Source organism: Peromyscus eremicus, chromosome 3 (genome assembly GCF_949786415.1).
Source record: "Peromyscus eremicus chromosome 3, PerEre_H2_v1, whole genome shotgun sequence".
In the NCBI taxonomy this organism is placed as follows: Eukaryota; Metazoa; Chordata; class Mammalia; order Rodentia; family Cricetidae; genus Peromyscus; species Peromyscus eremicus.
In genome coordinates, this window is record NC_081418.1 from 52048167 (window position 1) to 52071066 (window position 22900).

General features: G+C 38.9%; 1 protein-coding gene across 1 annotated transcript in view; it reads left to right on the plus strand.

The window, feature by feature from the left end:
• Mgam2 (maltase-glucoamylase 2 (putative)) overlaps nucleotides 1-22900 on the plus strand; it is a 79090-nt gene that overhangs the window by 22296 nt on the left and 33894 nt on the right. Inside the window, exons 14-30 of the mRNA XM_059257021.1 lie at nucleotides 1592-1709; nucleotides 6277-6448; nucleotides 6961-7077; nucleotides 9419-9573; nucleotides 9722-9806; nucleotides 10668-10724; nucleotides 11891-12015; nucleotides 12822-12910; nucleotides 13635-13684; nucleotides 15129-15296; nucleotides 16379-16534; nucleotides 17768-18001; nucleotides 19074-19228; nucleotides 20362-20530; nucleotides 21074-21170; nucleotides 21603-21715; nucleotides 22405-22530. Coding sequence (XP_059113004.1) covers nucleotides 1592-1709; nucleotides 6277-6448; nucleotides 6961-7077; nucleotides 9419-9573; nucleotides 9722-9806; nucleotides 10668-10724; nucleotides 11891-12015; nucleotides 12822-12910; nucleotides 13635-13684; nucleotides 15129-15296; nucleotides 16379-16534; nucleotides 17768-18001; nucleotides 19074-19228; nucleotides 20362-20530; nucleotides 21074-21170; nucleotides 21603-21715; nucleotides 22405-22530 — 2186 coding nt within the window. The remainder of the gene's footprint in view (nucleotides 1-1591; nucleotides 1710-6276; nucleotides 6449-6960; nucleotides 7078-9418; nucleotides 9574-9721; nucleotides 9807-10667; nucleotides 10725-11890; nucleotides 12016-12821; nucleotides 12911-13634; nucleotides 13685-15128; nucleotides 15297-16378; nucleotides 16535-17767; nucleotides 18002-19073; nucleotides 19229-20361; nucleotides 20531-21073; nucleotides 21171-21602; nucleotides 21716-22404; nucleotides 22531-22900) is intronic.

The window sequence follows — 22900 nt, forward strand, 5'->3', positions numbered from 1 at the left end:
AGATGGACTAAGGCTCTTACCTATGCTGCCTATATTCCTTTGCCAGAATCTGACCCCCCTAGGGCATACATCAACTTCAAGATAAGTTAATCTTCACAAACAAACCTCGGAACTTATAGAATACTACTGGATGGACAGGCATCTGGACAGTCTCTAACAACTTTATTGTGATTGCCCACCCTTTATATTCTCTGGAGACCAAGGTTTTGTTGCTTCTCAGCTCCCTTCTGGTCCCTGAAGGAGTTCTGAATTTCTTTGAATTTAGACCATTTACACTTTTGCAAAATCTTCTCCACCATTACCTAACAACTCCATTCTTCTCTACTCAGTCTGTGTTTCCTACCTTTTTTTTTGTCATTCTGATCAATTTATCACGTTTGTTTCTTAATCTCTTAATATTATTCTTTTTTAAAGTAATTTATTTGTATTTCGTGTGTATTCATGTTTTGCCTGCCTGTATGTCCTGTGTGAAGTTGTTGGATTCCCTGGAACTGGATTTACAGTTGGTTATGCACTGCCATGCAGGTGTTTGGAATTGAACCTGGGTCTTCTGGATAAGCAGCCAGCGCTCTTAACTGCTGAGCCATCTCTCCAGCCCCCCTTAATATTATTCTTGTTAAGGTTTTTGTTTGTTTGTTTTTGTTTTTCTATGTAAAACCTCATTACATCACTGTCTGCTTGCTCTGACACACATCTCATTCTGTCTCTGCAGCCTTTTGTCAATTAACATGGGACCAGGCATGTTCCCCTCCTGACGGAGCCACTTCTCAAGATTTTATGGCCACATAGTACATGTTCTCATGACGCTGACACAAATGCAGCCACCTTTAGCGTTAGGAAAATTTTAGTGTTCTGCTCATAATTAACATAGTCCAGAAATATAACTTTCCTTACAGCTTACCATGCAGTTCAATTTCCTGCTCCAAATCCTTATCCTACATGGCTGGTGGGAAAGTTTTAACCTTAATTTGTTCCTTCTCACACGTCTTTCTGGAGTTATGCCTCCTAGTAAGGGCTTACTCAGGACAACACACCAAGTATGCTTGCACAGAAAGGAAAGAAAAAAAATGAGTTTATAAGACACGGACCGTCTTAGCTTTAAAAAAAAAAAAAAAAAGCAAAAATAAAAGCCACAGTGTGGATTCTCAGGGTTGAGATTTGAGTTCTCATTCATGAAAATATCCAGTGTCACATGACTCCTGCTTTATCTGTGAGATAAAAGCGGATATCCCTCTATTTACATCACTCATCCTTGAACATTGTACATGCAGTTCTCTTAGACTAAGCATATGCAGATAGACAGTAGGGGCTTCATGTTCATTTTCAGGTCAATTGATCAGGGCCTTCAGCAGGTTTCTTAGATGCCTCCGCTTGCCACCATCCTTAGTGATCTCCAGGGAATCAATGGCCAGCTCTGCTTAGTCCTGATGTAGGAGGCAGTAAAGAGTAACATTTAAAAAGTGGAAAGGGTTTTTTTTTTCATCAAGTGGGGATTGGTGAAGGTACAGTAATACAGAGGAAAAGGATTAGGTGTCTGTTTTGTTACAGTTGCTTGATGGAGAATTGCCACACTGATGAATGTTTTCTCTAGGCATCCTGAATGGCTCTCTGTTGGTCGGAACCCTCTGCATGGACACAGAGTTTTACTCAGGCCTTCACTATGATGTCCACAGCCTGTATGGCTACACCATGTCAAGAGCCACAGACTTGTAAGATTTTGGTTGTCTACCTGGTTCTGGATTTGGGAAGGTGGGAAATGGAATGCGGGAGGTGACAAACAGATAGGATTCTCTTGCATAAATGTGTTGTTCAATTTTTATGTGATTATAAGAGTACAGAAACTGGCATATAGTAGTACTTAAGATGCACAAAGTTTGGTTTTCTGTGTCAGTTTAATTTTGATTGGTTTATGGTTCAGGCCCGATGTCATTCCAATGATAATCACAGGCAATAAAATACAAGGCAGTTGAAGCTCCTGGCTGGACAACAGCCACAGTCTCACTACTGAATTGCTAAGGTTACCACAGACTGTAGCAAATAAAACAGTACAAAATGCTAAGTTAAATTTCCATGGAACATACTTATGATAAAAATTATTCATTGGTTTTCTGAAATTCAAGTTTAACTGGGTGTCTCACTTTCATCTGACATATGCTGTATTTCACCCTTCTCCCTTGTCTCTTTTCTTCTTGATCCTCTCTTTTCAATTCTCTTCTTTGTATGTAACACACACACACACACACACACACACACACACACACACACACACTCACCACAACCACTATTTCCACCAGTACTACCCATTATAAGGAATCAGGTTTATAAGGTAAAACATCCCATCCTTTTCAGACCTGGTGACAGATTTTAGCCATGACTTTGTGACCAGAGAAACAGCTATGCTTCACTCCACTCAGTTCTTCTTCTAAATGACAGTAAAATATAATCATTATACCTAAAAGAGGAAAAAGTTGGGCTAGAGTTGAGAAGGTTTTACTTTTAGATTTGCAGTGGAGACGGAGAACTAAAATGCATTGAGTAGCTGTTGAGATCTTCAAGAGGTTTGGGACAAGGCTAGGCTGACGCTTCCCATGCTGCTTTCTTCTATACTATGTCAACGCTGTGGCAGGGAGCCGGGCTCTTTCATGGACACATCCCCATGCTTTCCTCACTTCACTCACCTCACGCCTCTGTGTCTCACGACCACCCCTCAAACCATGGTCCTTTAGTCCTTGAGAGATGTGTCTACATAGCATCCTGTGCTCTTCACAGCACTACCTTCTTGCCTGCATGTCCGTTAGTATCTGCATTTTGTTTCTTTTCATCTGCTCTTCCACTGATAAACCATAGTAATAACCCCCGGACTTCTTTCTTTCTACTTTAGGCCACCATAGGTAATCCATTCCTTACCATGGATTTTACTGCATTTTGTCAATTTTAACAATGTGTATTTTTACCTGTGCCTCACCTTGATTTGCTGACACAAATATACAAAACTGGAGCTGGAGAAATGGCCTAATGGTTAAGAGTTCACACTGCTCTTGCAGAGGACTGTGGTTCAGTACAAGGCACCAATGTTAAGTGACTTATAACCTATAACTTCAATTCCAGGGGATCTGACACCCTGTTCTGGCCTCCAGGAGCACTTACATTCACACACACACACACACACACACACACACACACACACACACACACAGAGAGAGAGAGAGAGAGAGAGAGAGAGAGAGAGAGAGATGCACAGACATATAAATATCCATATTTATGTGTGTGTGTATATATACATACCATAAGTATCTTTTGGCTGTCTCTGTTTTCAGTGTTTTATGGTGTCCTAAATATCAGTCACATAGCTCTAATTCCTTTTTCACACTAACCACCACACTCTGACTAGTATTTTAAATTCTATGTCTTGGTTAGTGACAATACCATTGTTATCTCCCAGACTCTGAAATGATAAACTTCATATCATCTTTAAGTATTTCTACTTCCACCTGAAATCAGCCTTTGGTTATTTTGTTTCTACTTTAGAAATTTAATCATAATCATCTCTTATTTTTTCCATAATCACTTTTTAATTAAAGTCCTCACTATTTCTCTCATTAATGGCTATGTATTGCTTACCTCTCTGACTTTAAACTATCTCCAAATAATCTATCCCCTACCAATTCAAACTATGGTCAAGGCCAGGCAACATCAGCATCTCTGGGAATGATATTAAAAGTTCAACATCTTGAGCCTCAATCTGAACCCCAGGAATCAAAACAGCCTTCACCAACACCTCAAGATGTGTGGAATGAATGTTAAAGTTTAAAAAGAACTGTCTACATTGCTGTCAAAGTGGTCCTTTTGAGTTTTCTCATTTATTTCCCCAGGACATTTTTTTTACATTATACTCTTTTCTGTATGATAAAATGTAAGCCCCTAGAACAGACTGAGATACTTCATAACCTAATTTCTCACTCCTTTGCCACTTCTCATACTTTATGCTCAGATAATGCTTAATTTCTGTGTGTTCCAGACCTAAATACTTCTTCCACATATTTCATGAGCTATTAGTCCCGAACAAGACAGCCTTTCTGGTCTTGTCCATTTCCCAAGTTTGAAACTTACCTATGTTGTCATTTCTGGATACCTTCATGACTATTTTATGTGTTATATTTTTTCATATTGCAATAAACAAAATTATTTTTGCTTTCATTTTGTAACATGAAAATCACTGTTTCATAATTTTAGATTCTCATTTTCTTCTTGCTGGACTATAAACTCCTTTATTGAAATCCTGTTCTTAGCTTGAAGGACAGTAGATTGAATATATGCGAATGGAGTAAATGCCTGGCTTGAGAAAACAAGTGCATGATGGGACCTATTGGATCAAAGACAGACTTTCTGTCTGTTTTTCAACACTGTCATGACTTCCCATTACACTGGGCTGACCAGGAGAGAGAATCCTTGTCCAGAAATTGCGTAAGTTTGTACGTCAGTGAAAGCAAACTCCAAGAAGGTCTCTGGTTCCCTATCACATGTCTTCTCTTTTCTGAGAGAGAAGGAATAAGGGAGTAAATGAGAAGAGGAATAAGGGAGGGAATGAGAAGAAGCAGAGATGAGAAAAGAGAAGACATGTGATCGGGAACCAGAGATCTTCTCGGAGTTTGCTTTCACTAACGTCCAAACCTATGCATTTTCTGGACAAGGATTCTTTCTCTCCTGGTCAGCCTAGTGTAATGGGAAGTCAAGACAGTGTTGAGAAACAGACAGATGGGCTGTGCCTCTCCTACCCTTTCTTTTGCTCTGTTCTCCCCACCCCTGCTTCTCCTTTTTTTTCTTCCTCCATCTCCTCCTCCTCTCTTTTTCCTATCTTTCTTGGAAAATAGACCAAATAAACAAGACTCAGTTTCCTCATCTCTGAAATGGTGGAATGGCAGCGAGTTCCTGTCAGTCCCTCCCTGATCTAATATGCTTAACCTCTTAGATACTCGTGCCTAAGGATGAGGGTTGAGCAGGACAGTGAATGAGTCGCACGAGTCAGAGAGTTGAGAAGAAAAAGAGTTTCAGATTGCTTCACTGCCAGGGTCTCCGTGTGATAAAAGTGCTATAAAATCATAATCGGTTTGGTTAGTATGCTCTAAAAGTTCTGGTTAATAGTTAAAAAGCAATTGTGACTCAGTAAGAACTAGGTGTCTTTATGACATGCTTGGTCTTGGGAGAGCAGGTTAAATTTCTAGAAAACAGTAAAGATAAATGGACCTTGGCCTTTGGATGTGAGGTACTGTTAGATTTAAAAAGTAAATATTTGGGTCATCCATTAGTTACTTCTTCATACCTGACTTTGGCCTCCGAAAAGTCATAATTTTTCATTCAGTGAGGTCAGCACCTCAGAGCTGGAGGCATTGATCCACTTAAGGCATAACACAACTTCAGTTGGAAAAATCATTTGAGGACAGCAGTCAGAGGGCTAAGTTGAGTGAAATTTATCTCTCTCCAGGCTGAAAGGATCTTCTCAGAGATCATAAAACGACCATAAATAGTCCAGACTCAGACAAGGAAGGAAGAGAAATAGAAGGATCTCCAATAAGTTGTTTTTTTCCTCTCTAAACTGTCAATAAGTTGCATGTTTTCTAGTCTGTGCTGCATAAACGCCTTCTCTCAACTGTAACCTCTTAACTGCTTTCCTGATCCTGTTTCGGTTTCACTTTGTGTAAGCTGAACACATCTTCCTCTTACCAAGGTGCTATAAAGGTAATGAGGGTAAAGAGTCCACACCATGACACAGCCTGAACCTGAGCCAGGGTTATGCTAAGCAGGATTATACACCAGGCAGTAAGGCCTGGAGGGAAAGAAAAGAAAAGAAAAGAAAACACCACAAAAAACAAAAACACAAAAAACAACAAAACCAAAAAAACTCCAACCTGTTAGAGTAGATGGGGCCAGAATCCAACTCATTGTGATACATGACATATATTGTCCTTCAAAAGACCCAGACCAAAATCAGACCCAACAAGATGCAGAATTCATAAAAACTATAATCAGAAGTATAGCAGCTGAAAGAAATTTCTTTGGAGGCTGGGACTGATCTGTATTATCTTATACAGGATGTTAAGCTTTACTCAGAACTAGGAAGCAACTCTTAAAAATGGCAGATTTGTTTGCAAGTCTACTTTTTGATACTTGGGTTTTGTTGTTTTCCATTTGGTTGAAAAACCCATTGCTGCATTTGGCATAAGCTGGGTTCTAGGTGGTCACAGGTCTCCTCACACACAACTGGCTGAACTTTTTCAGGGCCCTGGGAACTGTCTTTTCTCCCAAGAGAAACTTCATCTTATCACGTTCTACTTTTGCTGGGTCTGGCAAGTTTGCTGCTCATTGGCTGGGAAACAATTCAGCCACCTGGGATGATCTCCGATGGTCCATCCCCAGCATCCTTGAGTTTAACCTATTTGGCATCCCCATGGTAAGCCTCATTCTCAACCTTTGTTCTTTGTTACTCTATTACCATTCTTTAAGGTGTTTGTAAAACTAAGGGACATGTCTCATGGTCTTTGTTTTGGCAAAATCAGTTTCTATGTGTGCTGTAAGATGGTTCTGAAGACAGAATGATATAAATGTTGACATTAGTTTCTCCTCCGTACAGTCTCTGTAGGGAGGAAAGAGTTACTATGAATCAAATGTATGAGTATAAGAAAAAAAAGTCCTCCAGGAGCGTAACAGTGAATAGAAAAGTATGAGATTGGGGACTGAATGATGAGGAAGGGCCTTTGATACAGACAGCCTGTCTAGAAAGTTTGCTTAGTATGTCCTAAAATGAGCATCCTCTTGTTTCTCTGGGGCTTGCTTTGAGACTTTGGGATCTTTTAAGTGTTAAATAATATCAGAAAGAGATTCTTTTTCCTTCTCTACATAAGAATACAGCAAATGATTTTGCCTTTCTAGTAATCACTTGTTTGCATATGTGCTGTTCTCCAGGTAGGGGCCAACATCTGTGGCTACAGAAACAATGTCACAGAGGAACTCTGTAGAAGGTGGATGCAACTTGGAGCATTTTACCCACTGTCCAGGAATCACAATGGTCCTACATACATGGTGAGTTCCTCTAAGAAAAGAAGTAGGAAGTTCTTGAATAATATCTACTTGCTTTCAAAGAGGGGTTATAGAAAACTCCTACATACTGGCCCTCATTTCACAATGGTAGCCAAATCTTGAGTGGCATGTCTAAAAAGCAGAGTATAAGCATGAAAATATGAGAAGGATGAATATTTATATATTAAATTGCTGTCAAAAATTCATCCATAAAGGTGAGAACTTTTGACACATCTTCTGTGCTGGTAGTCGGGCATGGTGGCACATGCCTGTTAAATCCCAGCACTCAACAGACAGAGTTGGGAGGATTGTTGCATGTTTTAGGTCAGTTGGGCCTACCTAAGAAGACTTGTCTCAAAACGTACAAAGGTAACTCACGTGAGGCCCTGGGTTCAATGCCTAGTACTACCACCACCACCACCAAAATCTATGCTGTTTCAATCACTTGCTATCACCTTGTATAAGATGGGACACTGGGAGGTCAATTTTTATATTAATATAAATTATTAATATAATTATTAGCTATATAAATAGATGATGATAACCTACATAATATAGTATATCAATATAAATATTAATATAATATGATGAAGATTACTCATACATAAGAGAGAACAAGGAAGAAAGATTATGAAGGGTTAAGTCAGTGATCTAAATGTATTTTACCTTGTTATAACATCCTCTTTTTTATGAATAGTTTGGAAGACCAGCCTTTAATTATGTCCCATGATTCTTTCTACCATTATCCGTTTTTATCTAAAATAATATTTTTTGATGAGCAAGTCTACAAAAGTAGTTCAAAGTCCTTCTTAAGGTGTTCATAATGCAGCAGGACCAAAAAAAGTGATTTTCTTTTCTTTTAATAAAATAAGTTACAATTGAAATATTTCAAACACAATGGCTTTGGTTTTAATAAACTCATTAAAGTGGCCTTGGAGACACTTAACATACATCTTTTGTGACTCAATATATTCATAGCATTATTATTTAATTAGTGTTCAGCATAAGGGATTAGTGGTTGAGCTACTTATCTTATATCTTGTTCAAAGTCTTCAAAACTTGGCTTGTAGTTTTGCACACTTCAGTTTGTGTGTTAAAGTTGTAGAAGTTGAGATAAAATATAATCCCATAAGACAGTGAAAAAGCCAATGGAAATAATATTTTACATTGATTCAGCCTCAAGAATTGCACTTGAGTTAATCATCAACTAGTTAGGTAGAGTTGGGTTCTTCAGTCTTAGAAACCACGTCTCAGGGTCTCAGCCAGCACAACATCCAATACAGCTCTACATTTTTTTCAGCTGGAAACAAGATGATGGAGGCTGAAGAATACTCTTTTCTTCTGTGTTTAGCCTTAGTGTTTTCATGAACTCTATACTAGGGTCGTAGAATGGCTGTGTTTAGGAAAGGGTTGGGCGTCTTATCAAGAAAAGCAGAGGAATAGATTCACATAATTTTCTCCAAAATTCAGTTTCTATCATGTGATACAAGATGAGAAGTCAAATGTGATATACACAAGTCTTTCAGGTCTTCTGAACTACAAAGAGTGAGCAAAATGAGTGCATACTACTGATGGCAAATGTCTACCTCTAGGTCCTAGGAAAATTAGGTTGCTCTGCTCAAGGGTTCTTTGTTTTCTCCTTGGTAAAATCTGCTAAAATCAGTCTTTATTATCTTTCTACATGTTGTATTAATATACCAAGGATGATATAAAGGCCATTATCTTTGGGGTGTAGAAAATGAAATTAACTGTGATGGCTAAGACAATTACAGAGGAAACTACACACACACACACACACACACACACACACACACCACCACCACCACCAACAACAACAACTTAAAAACTGCAAATTCGCTAAATTCCCGAGAAAAGAAAAGATTTGGAATGGAGATCATAGTTAGGCAATGTAAATTAAGTAAATGGATTTTTAAAAATTGTAAAAGTAAATTTAGATCAAATGATTATTATTGTTCTCTCCCAAGTGAAATATGAAGTATCTCAAATATATATTGGCATGTCTCTGAAGGAAGTAGATCCCTTTTGGCTTCTTTATGGCCACTGAAACCCTTGTGGTATCTTCTTGCCACTTGGGATGTCTATAGTCTGCACTGAGAAGAATCTGTCAAGTGAAAATTGCCTCTTGAATACATGTCTACATTGGAGAACTCATGTGATCTCTGATGTTTTTCCAGCCATGAAACAAGGGAGTAGGACCAAGATCAATTGAGTTCTGAAAATATCCCAACCTTCTCCAAACCGGAGAACATGATTGTGTTCATCTAGAAAAACTTTGTATCATGATAGAAAGAAATATTCACTAACTGCTTGCATTTACTTTTAGGACCAGGACCCCGCTGCCTTTGGCCTTAACTCTATGCTGTTGGAATCCTCAAGACATTATCTGAACATCCGTTATACCTTACTGCCCTATCTCTACACCCTCTTCTACCGTGCTCACACACTCGGAGAGACAGTAGCAAGACCCCTCGTACATGAGTGAGTTTCTAGACCAAGGTCTTCCATTCAGATCACAAGTTCCCTTTACCTTGCTAGTGTAACAAGGTCCATTAAGATATGTGATGTGTTGCTGTCTCCACTTGTAAATTACACTCACTTCACTGTGAATGTACTCTATGTTTTATAGGTTCTATCAAGACCCAGCCACATGGGAGGTGCATGAACAGTTCTTATGGGGGCCTGGACTCCTTATCACACCTGTGTTATATGAAGTATGTTTGTAATCTGAATAATGGAATGGGACGTTCTTGTAGCTTGATAGCTGATAATCTAACTGCTGAGTATATGGTTGTGCTTAAGTCTAAATATAAATATAAATGAGAACAATCATGAATGTTTGGACAATAAGAATTCTTGGCTATAATGATGCATCAACTAAAACAGTTTCTATGCTGTAAAATTACCTTTAAAACTATGTTCTTAGGCATGTGGCCATGTACTGACATGGGCGTTGAGTGCCTTAGTGTGTGTAGGTTGGTATATGGGCACAAACTATCTATATATCCTCTTATCCAGGGGAATTGGGTTGAGAAGACAGAATAGGTTGTAAAGGAGTAAGGAGGGAAAGTGGGGTACAGGAAGGAATGACCATAGATAGGCAAGGGTAAAGAAGTAAAGTGTGGAGGAAGGACTGTTATGATACTGATCCTCTTGTTAAATACTGCCAACATAGCAATCAAGAAAAAAGATAGCTCACAAAGGCTCATTGAGCTGTTAGTGTCTCAGCTACAACTGGCTTTGCTCAACAAGTAGCTTTGCTCTCCTGTGGATGTGGTTGGCTTAGCCTACTCTGAACTAATAGAGGGCATAACTCCAAGAATGAAACTCTCTGCTTCTCCTAGAAAATTCATGAGCACAGAGGCAAAATGAACTTTATTTCTAAGTACAGCTTGGCTTTGAATAAACTGTTTGGCCTTTCTGGGTTCATGTGGTTTTACTGGTATAACAGGATAATCTCAGATGGCTCTTAGGATTATTCTGAGTACCAGGGGCAATGATGTGGAGGTGTTTCCTAAACTATAAAGAGGTATGTGTGTGTGTGCTAATATTGCTTACTGATTTTATTTCTTTAGAGAATGGAGCAAGTAAAAGCCTATATCCCAGATGCCATCTGGTATGACTATGAGACAGTAAGTAAGGTGGCTTCTATTATTTCAGAGACCTCTTCTAGAAGAGGACAATTCTAAAACAGAATTCTTGGGAGTTCATGGTAATATTTCACAAGCCTTTACAGTCAGTTGATTAGGGGTATGTTTTGAGGCATCTTAGTCTATTCAGGATGGTATAATAAAGGACCTCACACTGCATAATTTATAAACAACAGATCTTTATTGTCCATAACTCTTGGAGGTTATAAATTCCAAGATCAAGGTCTTCTCAACTTCATCAATGGGAGCTTCTCACCACTGAGTTGTCATAACTCAACGGCTTGTCCAGAGGAATTGTCTCTTAGTAATATCACATACAATATTAGGTTTCAACATATGAACTTTAGAGGAATATTAACATTCATGCCACAGCAGAAGACATTTCCAACAGCTGCAGTAGGTTTGTAGGATCTCACTGGCTCAATCCTCTCAATTTGATTGCTATGCTGATAATTAGGACTAATCATTGCATTAATTGTTGTCTGTGGAAGCAGAGAATTCAAGCTCAGTGAAATTATAGTGTGTCAGTCAACTTTAAGTTACTATAACAAATACCCGAGACAGTAAGCTTATAAGAAGAAAGGGTCTCTATATTTTTACTTTTAATTTCAGAAGTTGTAGTCCTTGGTTCTATCACTTTGGGCTAGTGGCAGGTTATTTTTGTGAAAGCAGGAGAAGGAACAAAACTACTCTGAACAAACAAACAAACAAACAAACAAACACCTCATGGCTACAAAGTGACAGAGAGTAAAAAGAAGAGACCAGGGTCTTACAATTCAAAGAAGAGACCAGGGCCTTACAATTCCCATTAAGAGTAAAACTCTAATGACTTAAAAACTCATGCTAAACCCCACCCCTCAAAGTTTCTATCAGCCCCCAATAGCACTGAGCCAGGGACCAAGACTTTAACACAAAAGACTTTGGGGGACATCTAAGATACGAACTATAAAACACAATATTATGAGAAGTAAACAAGAGAGGAGTTGGTGTCTCAGCTCTACTCTCTACTACCCATACACCTTGGAGAAATCACCTCACTTTGGAGGTCTCCATCTTCTTGTCTCTAAAATGAAGACTTGACTAAGGGATCTCTATGGTCCTTCTTGTCTGCAGTCCTCTGTCTGGTCTGTTTTCCTTTTGTTGCTTAGGAACTGGCTATCCAATGGAGGAAACAGTTTGTAAACATGATACTACCAGGTGACAGGATAGGGCTTCATCTTCGAGGCGGCTACATATTTCCCACCCAGCAGCCAAACAGAACCACAGAGGCCAGGTAAGACCTAGTGTCTTCTACCTATTCTGATGTTCAGTGGGGCTTTATGGGGGAGACAAGCAAGGACCAAGAGTAGATGGGCCAAATGAATGTAGCTACTGTCAGCCATCTTCTCCTCATTTCAAGGGCCCAAAATTGTCTTCAGAGGGGGTAAATACAGTCTCACTTTCCTTCTCAATTTTATAGTTCTTCTATTTGGATGAAATCAGATTATAGAAACAGTCAAAATAATCTTCATGAAGATTTCCTCAGGGACAGAGATTATCTTAACATGTATTCCCCAATACATGAGAAAAATTTAGAAGGAGGCAAAGGTCAGCATGATTTGGAGTTTCAGGGCTCAGATTCTGGAGAATTTGAGTTCAAACTCTGGCCTGACAACGTCCTACATATGGTAAGCTTGGACAGCATCTCTTGTGTTCATACTTGTTACTGATGAACTGGAGAAGATGACGGCCTGATCTTTTAGCACCTGTGTGAGGGTTAAGTGTATTACTACAAATGACAGGATCTGGACACATTCTGGAGATTGCCTGTTACAGAGTCCTAGAAGCATTGTTAGAATGATCACAAACCTAGTTTTCAGGAACCACCTCACCCCGCCATTGTTCTTACATTTTCTCTTTTCCACATCCTGCTATCTCCCCACACCTATGTTTCCACAATGTTAGCTAGTATCTACTCAGTTTCTGGGGTGGACTCTGGAGGATCCATCCCTATGCATTAAAAGGTAGACTCATCAAGGGGCAGATTCATCCACTTCTGCTTTTCTTTCACTGCCTGAAACTTGCAATTGTTCTCCTCAGCCGGAAGAATCCCTTGGGACTCATTGTTGCCTTGGACTATAAGCGAGAAGCAGAGGGCCAGTTGTACTGGGATGATGGTGTGTCTAAAGGTAGACTTCCAAATGGAACCATAGTAGTGGTTCTTAGTGAAAATTCATTGACAATAAAGCACCAACCCCATTATCACTATTGTATATTTTAGTATCTTAGGAGGTTTAAGTAGCTTGGAAAATTAAAGCGCATTTTGAAAATTCCATTAGGCAACTTCACATGTAGACCTTCCTATGTTATTGACATGGCCAATGGAATAAATAGTATTGCATTTGATTTCATTATTCTTTTCTGCATATCATCATTAACATAAAGCAATACCTTTTTGTTAATAGCTTAGCAAGGCACTGTTTTAGTTACCATTGAGAAAGACATATCTAGTGTAGGTCTTGTGTTTTTCATTGTAAGATCTGATATGACTAAAACACAGAAGCTTTTAGGCTGAGTGAAATTAGAATTTATTAATATTTGATACCCATTATTGCTCTGCATGGAAGGCATAGAGATGAATGTGACATAAACATTGACCTTGACAAACTCATGGTATAATATGATAGAGAACCGTAATGAAAATCAGCATATTTAAATGTTGGCAAGTGGAGCCACAGAGTGCCATGTGACTTCAGAGAAAGTAGTCCATTAAGGTTCTACACAGATTAAAAAATGTGGGATTTTAGATGAGCAGAACTATATGAAGAAGAATTCCCAATGAGGAGGGTGTAACTCCACAGTTTCATTGTTTCCCATAGTAATGGTACATACATGTCTACCCATCTCTTTCAGGCACAGTGGTAGAAAGGAAGTACATTCTGTATAATTTCTCTGTTACATCCGTAAGTACCATTTTCAAGGTACATATGTTTCATGTTTCCTATTGTGATTATGTTTTGAGGTTTTGGTGGTCTATGTATGCTTTTATTTCTCTGAAATTCAGGCTGAAATCTTAAATTAGCACATGCTTTTTATGTATGAAACATTTGAACTGTTTTTGCAGAGCGGCTGTGTAGTCTATAATTCTACCACCAATATGTAAGTGATGCTATTTCTCTGGATAATTACTTGCATTTGAGGTTGTTGATGTTTTTCATTTTAGCTATTCTGTGTGACCATTTCTTGTGACTTTAACTGTGTCTTAGTATTTCTCCAATGACTAATCATGTTGAAATCTTTGCATATGTCTATCTGCCTTTTCCATATTATCTTGGCTGAAAAATTACCTCTTTGTCCATATTCTGATTTGGATGTTTTTTGGCATTGGTTAACAGTTCAGTTTTAATGGTTTTTAAATGTCTGTGATACCTATCCTTCATTCAATATTTTTGCAAGTATTTTCTTCTATATGTAGGCTTCTCTTTTCTTCCTCTTAAAGACTTTCACAAAGCAAATATTTAAATTTGGATATACCTAATTATCTTTCTCTTCTGGATCATGCCTTTTGATGTCATGTCTAAGAACTCTTTGCCTGGCCTTAGAACCTTAGTGTTCTCTGAAATTTTATTATCTATATCTAACTCTAAGATCTATATTGGACTAATTAGTATATGTCAGACTTAGGTCAAAGTTCATCTTTTTGCCTATGTAGGTCCAGGTGCCCCTGTACCTTTGTTGAAACAACTCCCTCCTCCACTCTATTGCTTTTGAAATCCTGTCAAATACCACTAGGGCATATTTGTTTATAGGAAACTATATTCTTTGTACTTAGCAGAATGTGCCCCTCTCCCTCAGAGTCCAGTCCCACTGCCTTCTGGGCTTAGCTCAGCTTTGCTGCTTTTCAACTGTATTTCTATAAATAAGTCATTTAATTTTTCTGTGCTTTAGTATTGTCATCTGAAAGAAATGGAGATTGTGACCTCATAATTTGCTGAATCATCTAAATGGGATAGCACATGCAAGATGCTTAAGCATATTGTCTGGCATACATTAAGCATTCATAAAACTTAGCTTTTATTATTAATGTTAAAATAAAAATTAAAAATTATTGTGGTACTTTTATGTGTGTATGATGTTTGTGTGTCATTTGGGTTTTGTGAGTGCTTGAGTCTCTTTGCTTTGTAACTACTTAAACAGGCTACATATTAGGATCATATTTTCTGAATAATAGGATCAGAAAAGAGCCAGTTAACAAAGGAAGAGAGTGCTGGTGTCTGAAACAACACCTGTGCTAGGGGTGGTCATTGATGAATTTAGAAAAGAAAACAGGCTAAGAAGACAGCCTGTGTCAGGAGATGTTGAATATGTACATTCAATCTCTAAAATGGTTTTCTTCCCCCTTCCCAGAATCGTTTACAGGCAAAAATTCTAAACAATAATTATGTGGATCCCAATGACCTCATGTTTACAGACATCAGAATCTTGGGGCTGGACAAAGAGCCAAGTGGTCTTAATGTCTCACTTAATAACAATATCATCCCCATTTCAAGCTACAAGTACAATGCTTCAGCAAAGGTGAGAGATCATTCCATCTGCAGGACTGGCTGAAAGCACTGCCTGGGATTCTGACAGCTTTCTCTCTCCTGCCTTCATGAGTTTGGATAGTCACAGAGACAATTTTCTTGCTGAGACAGCCAGCAACCATATCATAGGGAGGATCCAGGAGAAAAGTGTGCATGCAAGTATGAATACTTTCTCTTGTTGACATTAGGGCTCTAAGAGTTGGCGCCCTAAGAGAAGTTCTTTTCTGCTCATTTAAAGCTAGGTAAAATGGTCTCAGATGGAATGGTAAAAATGAGGTTCAATAAATTATCCTAGTTCGGGGGAGTACTTACAGTTTGTCATTTGTTAAAGTTAGAACTACCCTTGAGACACAGCTGATATTTTTCCTTGCTGCTGTTTCCATAAAGCTATTTTATATTATAACATAAAATGTAAGTGGGAGAAAACCTAAGCTATACTCTGATTTAGTCATCACCGAGTGATTACCTTACCTGATTAACTCATACAGAGGATTTTAGTTATTGGCTTACTCACTTAAGACCTGAGAAGTTCATTGTTTCTTAGATAAACCGTCTTCTTCCAGAAAATACATGTAGCACAGGATAGGAACAAAACTTCTAAGCAGAATGGGGTGCTGATCTTGGCTATTCTCTCCCCATTGTGAGATCTTATACATGTTATAACATCTGTATCATAGAGATGACCACAGTACTCATAGCACTGGGTCACTCTATAGAATTAATGCACACGATGTATAATATGATTGTCATAGTGTTTGGCTCACATGTATGCTCAGTAAAACTGATCTATTGATTACTGCCATCATTAGTCACATTAACAAGCACCATACCAAAAGGATAATAAGACTAAAAGTGATACCCACACTGTAATCCTTACACCTTAATGTGGCTAAATTGCTCCACGTTCCATACTTTCACAATGGCCCCAAAAGGTCAGGAATCAAACAACTTCCAAGTATTCTAAGGTGATACTGGAAACAGAGCTTGGTCCTGTCTTCCTGGCCATCAGCCAATAACACTGTCTCCATAGCTCTGAGTCACCTGGTTTGTCACTGGAGTCTCTTCTCTCCCTAGGTGTTGGTCATCAATAACCTCACAGGTCTGAAACTGGGACAAGAATTCTCCATCGAGTGGACTCTTGTAGTCAGTGACCTGGAGAAGTTTAACTGCTTCCCCGAGGATCCTGCAGTCTCTGAGGAGAGCTGCAAGCAGCGGGGGTGCCTCTGGGAGGTAATGACCACAGTGACCAGGAAGTTGTAAGAATTTTGCATCAAGTAGTTGGCCACTTGGAAAGCACTTTGAAAAGGTTGATGACTTGATGGTCATCGTGAAGGTGTGATGATATGCATTTTGTGAGTTCCATGTGATGGGTGATTTACATCTTTCCCACAGATACCCTGCATCTAAAAAAAATCATTGACAGTCTAATTGTCTCTTTAAAAATATCATTCAAAATTCCTATTTTGAACTATTAGAGAAGATAAAAAGGATCAAAGGGAAGAGAGGAGGGGATAAGAGGGTAATACAAGGATGATTATAGTCTAACTTTATTATCTGGATTTATAAAAATATCACTACAAAACGTATTGTTTTTAGAACCAATACATGCTAGTAAAACAGTCTTACCATCACAGTATATACTGTGCATTGAATATTGTAAGTGAACAGCTTTTGTTTACTGGAAAACCTAAACAGAAAGTGTAAGTCTTGTTCAACCTGTTTGAATAATGGAGAGAATAAAATCAGAAAGAGTTAGCAACTGCATTGGAAGCAGGAGACACAAAGAGGACCTTAACTGAGAGTTGTGGTACCTGATTAGGCTTCCTGTTCCATCATCATTCACACTTCACTCTTTACAGTGTGCGCATACACACTTGTGAGTTTAATTGAACCTGGACCTTTGCTATGGCTGCTATAGCATTAGAAAATCACTTAGAGAATACCAATTTTATTATCCTCAGGTAAAGAATCATGAAGTCAGAGATCAGGGTGTTGTGAAAGGGTTGGTTCCTTTTGAGGACCGTGAGTGAGATCTGGTCCATTATTCACCCTTAGATTCTGGTGTTACTAGTGTTTCACATTTCTTAGTTTGTGTAAGATCTCTGCTTTCATGACTTTATGGTGCTAAACTAAGTGTATGCTTGCCTGTCTGTCTGAATTCTCCCTGCTAACAAGTGTACTAGTCATATTGCATTAAAGCCTACCCTAATGACCTCATCTTAACTTGATCATCTGCAAAGACCTTATCTTCAACATGTCACATGCACACTACCAGGGCTTAGGATTTCTCTCTCTCTCTCTCTCTCTCTCTCTCTCTCTCTCTCTCTCTCTCTCTCTGTTAAAGAACATTTCAACTTATTTCAGTGTTCTTAGAAGCTTATTCTGTGTTAACTGATTTCTTCAGTGATTAGAGTTTCAAAATGTTGTGTAGCAGCTCACCAAGAATTCTTCCTACTATTCCAGCACACAACTACTTTTGGAGTGCCTACCTGTTTCTACGACACCATTCCCCAGTATGCTGCCAGTAACATTCAGTACCAGCCCACTGGCATCACCATGGACCTGGCCCTGCTGGCAGACTCAACATCTGCCCGGGCAGCAGCAGCTCCAAGCATTGTCTCTGATCCTCTTTCTGGAAAGATCAGCTCTCTTAAACTGAATGTGACCTACCATACAGAAAACATGCTGCAGGTCAAGGTAATCCTCATGTTAAAGTTGCTGGTTCTCAACACAGATGTTTTTGACTCAAGGCTCTGTATACATGAGATCATTGAAAAGACTGTTAATGGCCAGGCATGGTGGTGCTTGCCTTTGATCTCTGTACTCAGGTGGCAGAGATAGGTGGATCTATGTGAATTGGAAGCCATCCTGGTCTGAATAGTGAGTTCCAGGCCAGACAAAGCTACACTGAGACTCTGTTACAAACAAAGAAAGAAAGAAACAAGCTGTTAATGCAAATCCCTATGTTACAGATGTGTAGACGAATTTCTAAATAGTCCTATTAATAGAAAACATGGAGCCAGATATACGGGTGAAAACCTGAAAGAGATCAGAGAAATAGGGAAAGACACAGCTGAGCTTACCTCACCAACTCCACAGCTTCCAAAAGCGAGATACTTCCTGTTGACCCATGCCTATATGCCTTGCTGTTCTGCCATTTGATTTGCTCTCTCTGTCCAGCTATATCACTTCCTCTTCCTGCCCAGCTCTGTCACTACCTGTCTGTCTGTATAGACCTCCAGACCTTTATGGTTGGTGCTGGGATTAAAGGAGTGTGTCACCATGCCTGGCTTTGTTCTCAGTGTGGCCTTGAACTCACAGAGATCCTGACAGATCCCTGCCTGCCAAGTGATAGGATTAAAGGCATGTGCTACCATTGCCTGACTTCTGTGTTTACTATAATGGCTGACTTTTTCCTCTGATCTCTAGGCAAGCTTTATTTATTAAAGCACAAATAAAATATCACCACACAGACGCATAAGCTGAGGCAATCAGAAGTAAAGATCAGAAAGGTAGTAGATAGCTAGTCAGGATGTGAACTTAGATCCACCACAGTTTTGCGTCTTCTATTATGATCAATGTTCTATGTCACACATATCATTAAAAACCCATCCCATTTCCCTGAAAAGCATGAGTCTGCTTTGTGGGAAACACATAGAAGAGACACTAACTCACTTCCAGCAGTTTTAGTAACTTCTGGAATGGGAAATCTCAACATGCATTAGGGTCAACTGAAGATACCATTAAAACTTCCTTTTCTCCTCCCCAGATTTATAGCCCCACTAACAAGAGATATGAGGTCCCAGTACCTCTGAACATCCCTCCTTCGCCACTTGGCTCCTCTGAGAACTGCCTGTATGATGTCACAGTTAAAACCAACCCATTTGGACTCCAAATTAGACGGAAAAGCTCCAGTACTGTGATGTAAGCTCTGTTTATTTGGTCCTAATCAAAGCAACTGTAGATCTAATTACAATGATTCTAATCATGGCAAGTGAGCCACTCATTTCTGAGACAACATAGAATTATGAGCATGTTTGTTAAAGTAAACATCAATTTCTCCTGATTCTTTAGTGAATTGATTTTTCTGCCATTTATTAACTCAGAAAGAAATGATGAAAGATTTTTTAAAAAGATGTGTTATTTGACTTCAGAAAAAGAAAATTTGTTCTGTTTATTGTAATTGCTAATTAGGACAGAAAACTCTAATTAATAAGCATGACAGATTTCATAAGTCATGAGTCTGTTCTCAATTAAGCATCATTAAGAAATAGCTGAGAAAGCAGGAGAGAGGGACAGAGGTCCATAGGGCGAGAGAAATGGCTTCCTAGAATCATTGCTCCCATGCTTACCATAGACAAAGCCTTTCCATGGTGTTAACTATGCAAGGATTGTCAGTCATCAATGATGTCATCTCTAGGTCTTGTCCTGCTGTTAAAGGTCTAGATTTTGCCTGAGAGGAAGTTTTCTGCCCCATTAGAGATTGTCACATACATGTATGTGCATGTCTGTTTTTCCTGAGTGTGGCTTTTGTTGATTTAACAGTATTCAATGCTCGCTTTCTGTCTTCAGGAAATTTCTTGCATTCTAACAGTTGTTCTAAGAGTTTCATGTTTTTCTATTACACAGTAGTTTTGTAGACCTCATTAATAGGTTCCCACAAGCTGGTGTACCAGGCTCCAAGAACTGGGAACAAAAGGAACAAAAGGATGAATGAGACAGTTTTTTTTTTTTTTTCCCTCAATGAGAATTCCCAGGTCTCTTAATTGGGAATAAAAGGATGAATGAGACAGTTTTTTTCTTTCTCTCCCTTAATGAGCCAATGACCCAGCAAAAGGACTCTTAGTCTTGCAAACCACAGAATAGAGATGCAAATGTGGAAACTTGGAGCTGAATTATGGCCACTCTTATGACCTGCTTCATTTCACAACACTTGAACCAGGATCAGATGTCCAATAATTGGAGGCTTCCAAGTGAATTAGGCACTAAAACGTGTTTTGTGTTTTCTCTGGCTTGTGATTTGTAGTTCAGCATTGAAGTCTGCTTTTGCATTACAGTTGGGATTCTCAACTCCCCGGCTTCACCTTCAGTGAGATGTTTCTTTCCATTTCTACTCGCCTTCCATCTCAGTACATCTATGGCTTCGGGGAAACAGAGCATGAATCTTTCAGAAGAAACATGAGTTGGAACACGTGGGGAATGTTTGCTCGGGATGAGCCACCAGCGGTAAGGACAAGAGTAAAATTAGCAATCGTGTTCTCTTTATCTAAACTTGTTCAAATTCTTGTGTCCATAAATGATTCTATATTCATCAGCTTTTCCTTGCACTGATAAATTGTGCTTTCAGATCCAAAAGGGCATATGCTCTCATGCTTCTTTGCTTGTAAAACATTTAATTTCTCTACTCCTGTGGAAAACAACTTTTATTTATTTTACCAAATATTACATTAAGTGCCTAGCTGAAAATTGAATGAGATATGATCTGTGCCCTGTAAAGATTTATAATGTTGGGGGAGACAGATAATAAAACAATGACAGCATGGTGTAATCGAGGCTAAGACAGATTTATGTAATAGGAAAAAGGGCGCAGAGTGTGGAGGGCACAGACTTTAGGCTTGTGGTAGAAGACAAGGTCCAGCAAGGCTTTTTAAAGAACACCCCTGGTGAGTTCAGTCTTCAATGTCTAGTATGGGTTTACTGTTTGCTTTGTGATATGGACACAATTTATTGGGTTTTTCTTTGTAATTACCTTATAGTTCTTTCTTGCAGTACAAGAAGAATTCCTATGGTGTTCACCCTTACTATATGGCATTGGAAGAGGATGGCAATGCCATTGGAGTGCTCCTGTTGAACAGCAATGCCATGGGTAAGACGGAGATGCACATGTATACGCCACCAGAGACAACTGTGACCACCCTGTCAGAGTCTAGGATGTTACTAGAAATAAGGACATTCAAGGGCAAGGAAAATTGGATGCAATGGCTTTCACTCATTCATCTATTAATTCAAGATTTATTAAATATTCCAAACCACATATTAAATGTGAAATTTTGGCTCTCTATGTTCCCTTATTTTCTGTGACACCTTAGCTTCCTTTCCATAGGGTGACATAAGTTGTTGGGATTGTATATTTTATTTTAGGCACATGGAGTCCATCTCGATCCCACTGCCTAAGAGAAGACTTTGCAGAGGAGGAAGCTATTAAAGCATGAGGGTGAAAATCGAAAAGTTTAGGATAGATTCTTCATCAGGGTAACTTATGGCTACTTACCAATTTGGCTTTTTCTAATCTTTACAGATGTGACACTCCAACCTACCCCTGCCCTGACATACCGCACCATAGGAGGGATTCTGGACTTCTATATGGTTCTGGGGCCAACACCTGAACTTGTAACTCAGCAATACACACAGGTTGGAAACCTGTCTATCTATTGATAAACCATCGCGTATTTGGTGCATATTGCTACAATGTTCTGAACACTGAGATAAGATTCTTTTTGTTCATTTTATTCACGGGTGCTCCCATGAGAGGACTGCTACTCTCCTTGCAATATAAAACGGATGTTCAAGGAGTTTTACATTTTTCTATTTGACAATGGTTTTGTAGACCTCACTCAAGCTGACACACCAGACTTTAGTGTTATGAGGTACTGACAGCATATCAATAACCCATGTATGTCTTGATCACTTGCTCAGAAGTCTATTGAAGAGTTTCTGATGAAGATTCACTATGAATGTGTCAGGTTTTCTGAAGGAATGGCTAGACAATGGGAGGAAACCTCAGCTACAATGTTTCTGTGTTTCACCTCCCTGGCTGTTTTATATTTGACTTCCTTATTTATCTTGAGAGCTCTTAGAACTCAGTAGAATTGTTCAAATTTCTTCCTTAAGAAGTCTAATAGCATCCATTTATTTCACTTAGACTATTTTAAACAAATATAGACTTTTGTTTTAATTAATTAGTTGATCAATTAATCACTGATATTTTAAACTAATACAGACTTTTAAAAATAATTATGGTGTGTGGCACAGTGATTAAGTGAATGTGTGCAACATGGAAGGTTGAAATTGTGGTAATTAGCATTTTATTTTTATTCCAGTTGATTGGTCGGCCAGCCATGACTCCATACTGGGCCTTAGGTTTCCAGCTGAGTCGCTATGGATACCAGAGTGATGAAGAAATCGCCAGTTTGTATGATGCAATGGTGGCAGCCCAGATTCCCTATGTATGAACCTCTCCCTCTGTTTCTGCTTTTTTAGCTTACTTGTGTAATGAAAACAGGGTTCATACAAATTAAAGCAGTGGTTAGTTTAGTAGAAGAAAAGTAGCTGTGGCAATCGTCTTCTGTAGAATGCTTTACATTTTAAACATACTGCATGCTACCTTTTTGCATGTTAAACCTTGGTATGTAAGGTTCATAACTAAGAGCTGCATATGTATCCATCAGGAGGCAGTGGGACAGTTGCAGTATGCTATCACTCATTGCCTGCTACTGGGGATTGTTTGCAGTAGCTATGACTTGTTCGAGCTGTGACTTTAGAAGCTCAGAAATGACCATCTTGTAGACATGAGCTTTAAACGACAGTATGAAAGGA